General features: G+C 60.2%; 1 protein-coding gene across 1 annotated transcript in view; it reads right to left on the reverse strand.

Moving 5' to 3' along the window:
- Positions 1 to 407: 407 nt before the first annotated feature.
- The window catches only part of KLHL30 (kelch-like family member 30), a gene marked incomplete at its 5' end in the record, with an annotated part of 3,413 nt that continues 272 nt past the window's right edge, over positions 408 to 3,548 (reverse strand). The window contains 7 exons of the mRNA XM_010283502.1: positions 408 to 659; positions 1,226 to 1,371; positions 1,919 to 2,107; positions 2,203 to 2,358; positions 2,565 to 2,651; positions 2,863 to 3,031; positions 3,122 to 3,548. The exon at positions 3,122 to 3,548 is cut by the window's right edge and continues 272 nt beyond it. Coding sequence (XP_010281804.1) covers positions 408 to 659; positions 1,226 to 1,371; positions 1,919 to 2,107; positions 2,203 to 2,358; positions 2,565 to 2,651; positions 2,863 to 3,031; positions 3,122 to 3,548 — 1,426 coding nt within the window. The remainder of the gene's footprint in view (positions 660 to 1,225; positions 1,372 to 1,918; positions 2,108 to 2,202; positions 2,359 to 2,564; positions 2,652 to 2,862; positions 3,032 to 3,121) is intronic.

The following is a 3,548-nucleotide window of genomic DNA, read 5'->3' on the forward strand; positions in this document are numbered from 1 at the left end:
GTGTCAGGAAACAGAGATTCTCCCAGTCCCCTTCGTGTTTCCCCGTGCCGGATGTCAATGTGATGGGGAAGGGGCCATGGCCACCAGGCAGCAATGCCAGTCTCTGATGGGATGAGCCACAAGTTGGGACACCTTGAAATATCCTAAAAGCTTTGCGGTTTTGGAGGTGGAAAAAGGCAGTTCTTAAAAAAACCAACAACAAACTAAAAGAGAGCATTAGCCAAAGCATGTTTATAAGGAAAAGCTTTTTCGCTGTGGTGGTATGTGGGGAACACGCTCCCAACGCCCCAGCCAGCCTTGCGGAGGGGTTTTCATCTCATCCCCCAAGCAGGGCTGAACCGGCAGCGGGGAGAGAGGCGAGAGGGGAGAGCAGCTGCGCAGGGTGACAGCTGATGCTGCGGGCTCTCCTACCACCTGTGGTCACCCTGGAAAGCCTCCGTCCACTTGGAGGTGTCCAGGAAGATGGAGGACGAGCTATGGAAGAGCCAGAGGCAGGGCAGGGAGCCCTCCCGTGTCCAGAGGTTCTTGGTGCAGTCATACACCTCCATCTCCACCCGGTAGTCCCCATCCATGCCCTTCCAGTGGCCACCGGTGACGAAAAGCCGGTCACCCAGCGGCACCATCCCGCCGTTCTCGTGGAGCGTGTGCAGGAGCTGCACCTGCACGAAGGGGCAAGATGTGCAGGGACCCCCTGGGGGCTTTTCGCTCCCACCGCAGAGGACATTGACCCACATGGTGCATCCCCCCATCCCAGCCTCTCTGCGAGACATGGGGCCATGTCTTGCTTTTAGCAGCATCCCTGTGCTTGTACGGGAGCAAGGCTGCGGGTGCTGTGGGGAGGAGGGGGCCTGGAGGGCAGAGGGGACAGGCAGGATTTTGCCGGACTGCGCAAGCAGGAGACCCACACACCCTGCACGAGGGTGGTGCTGGAAAAGGGGGATCCTGTGGGCTTCTGCAGTGTGAACACTGCTTAAAACCAGTAATTCGGTGTGAAAGCCATGTTCCTAGTGCAGGTGTGAGGAGGGAGCAGGGAAGGAATGATTTGGGCATCTTTGGCTCCGCAGGGGTTACTAAAGCCAAGGGATGAGCAGGCAGGAGAGAGAAGAGATGCTGGCACCTGGAGGAGTGGGGAGTGCAGGGGTATGGTTGTGGGGTGCTAGTGGGGAGGGAACAGCTGCCCCACCTTGCCAGGAGGGCAGTTATGCCTGGCCCCACATCCCAATACCTTCTGCCAGATGTTGGCCTCTGGGTTGTACACGTGGACCTTCTTCGTGTTGTCCCCAATGAGGTAGATGAGTCCGTGCAGCGTGGCACAGCGTGGGGCTGAGAGGTACTTGGGGATGAAGGGGGATGTGATCACACTCCACAAATCTGCAAGGAGAAGCCATCAGCAGCATGTCCCACCCTTGGCTCTTGATGCAGCTGCCAGTGACTAAAAAAGCATTGCCGAGCCAGCAGCTATTTAAGGGGGAGTTGGAAAGAGAGGGCACAGAGTGGCCAGGTAGGGTGGCACCCATGGTCCCCATCCCAGACGAGGTTCTTGCGTAAAAAAAGGAAGGGGGGATACTGTTCGTAGTGGTGGTGTGGGATGGGGGAGAGCACCATGGGCTTCGCAGAGGCTTCCCGAGGAGGTGGCGTTGTCACAGGGGTTTAGTTTCTCCCTAAGCCTTCTCCAGCCCTCTGCCCTGGGGATCCCGCTCCACTGAAGCTCAGGTCTGGGCTGTGCTGGAGGGCTGTGACTCAGTCTGTGCTGCTGGCAGCTGAGCTCCTGGCTGGCCCCTGGCCCTGTGCTGCAGCCATCACCAAACCCCGTTAGCACCTGGTTGCATCCCGTGGGACTGTGCCTGCCTGGGGGTCCCCCTCACTCCTGCTCCCCGGGAAGGCGGTGGTGGGGCATGGTGGCAGGGCCAGCTCTCACCTTGGACGGGGTTGTAGCACTGCAGGGTGAGCGCGTTGTATTTGACGGCGCAGGAGCCCACCAGGTAGAGCTTGCCCAAGCAGCTGGCGGCCGCAAAATTGCTGACGTACTTGAGGGCCGGGCTGATGGCACACCAGCTCTTGTTGTAGGGGTCGTAGCGCTCCACCTCCACTGCATCCACTGTCGTTCCTGCAGGGCAGTGGGATGCTGCAGTTACCCCACTGCTCCGGGGCACCCATGGACTCCCCACCCTGGCAGCACCCGTGGGGTCTTCGCAGCCTTACCCCCAATGACGTAGATCTCGCCATTGAGGACGGCGCTGGTGTGGTTTGTCCGGGCTCTCAGCATGGAAGCGATGGGCTTCCAGGCACCATCCTTGGGGCAGAAGCGCCAGGCCTGGGTTGTTGACCATGTGTCATTCTGGGACCCCCGAGAGCCGCCTGGGGAGGGACGGGTCAGGCAAGCCACCCGCTCTGAGCGCAGCCGTCCCTGGGCATCCCTTGCCAGTGGCCGGATCCACCCAAGAGGCTTTGCTGAGAGAGGAGGGTTGCCCCATACCAGCACCCCGTGCCCACATCTTTGTCCCCCATCCTCCATCCCTGCTCCTTGGGGACCCCCACCCCACACTGGCAGCCTCGGAACCTACCTGTGACGTACACATCGTTGTTCAGAGCCACCAGGGAAAAGCCCCATTTATTGTAATCAGGGAAATCGGGCAGAGCCATCCATCGCCCTGAAACCCAACAGAGCCAAGTGATGACCCCCCAGCCAGGAATGACGCTTTTAAGCCAGCCCTGTTTTACTCTTCCCTCCCCTGCCCTCCCGCCCAGGGCCTCTCCTGACACCAGATTGTTTGGCAAGAGGTGGCTTTGGGGTAGATGGAGGGTAAATTAACATGTCAGGGGGTGGGGTGTGCTTGCCCCATCCCTGCTGTGGGCACTTACTGCTTTTGGGGTTGTAGAAAGCGAAATTCCTGGGCGCAGCTGGCATCTCCAGCCCCCCGTCCTCATCCTCGCTCTCCTCCAGCACGCGGCCACCAACTACCACTAGCACCTCCTCCAGCTTCTGCAGTGGCGTTTGGGGGTTCTTCTGGGCACCAACATCACTCTGCCCCTGATGGAAAGGGCGGGGCAGGATCATCAGGCTCCGAGCTGAGCCTCTCTCCCAGGTCTGGGGGTGGGATTTGGGGCAGGGGCTACCCACCGTGGCACAGGATCGGGCAACAAGGGCCTTGCTGGCATCTGAGTCACGGACGAGGGGCTCGGTGGCAAGCAGGTTCTGCAGGTACTGCTCAGGCAGTGAAACGAGGTGGGCCAGCTCCAGAAGCTCTGGCAGGAACTGGGCTCGGGGTCCCGGGTCATGGCGTACCCAGCGCAACACGGCCTCAGCCAGGCTCTGCTCCTCCTGCACCTGCAGCTGGTCGTTGGAGAGGTAGATGGCCAACCTCTCCTTGGAGAGCTGGAGGAACTCCTCCTGCTGAGAAACAGCTTCAAAGTTCTCCTGCAAGAAAGACCAGGCCTTGGAGGAGACCTCGGGGCAGCCGTGGCTCTCACCGAACTCACAGATACCTAGGCAGTTGGTGGCGTCCATTTGCTGCCGGAGGTAGCGGCTGCAGACCTTCTGGATAGTG

The sequence above is a fragment of the Phaethon lepturus genome, unplaced genomic scaffold, assembly GCF_000687285.1.
Source record: "Phaethon lepturus isolate BGI_N335 unplaced genomic scaffold, ASM68728v1 scaffold48103, whole genome shotgun sequence".
NCBI lineage: Eukaryota > Metazoa > Chordata > Aves > Phaethontiformes > Phaethontidae > Phaethon > Phaethon lepturus.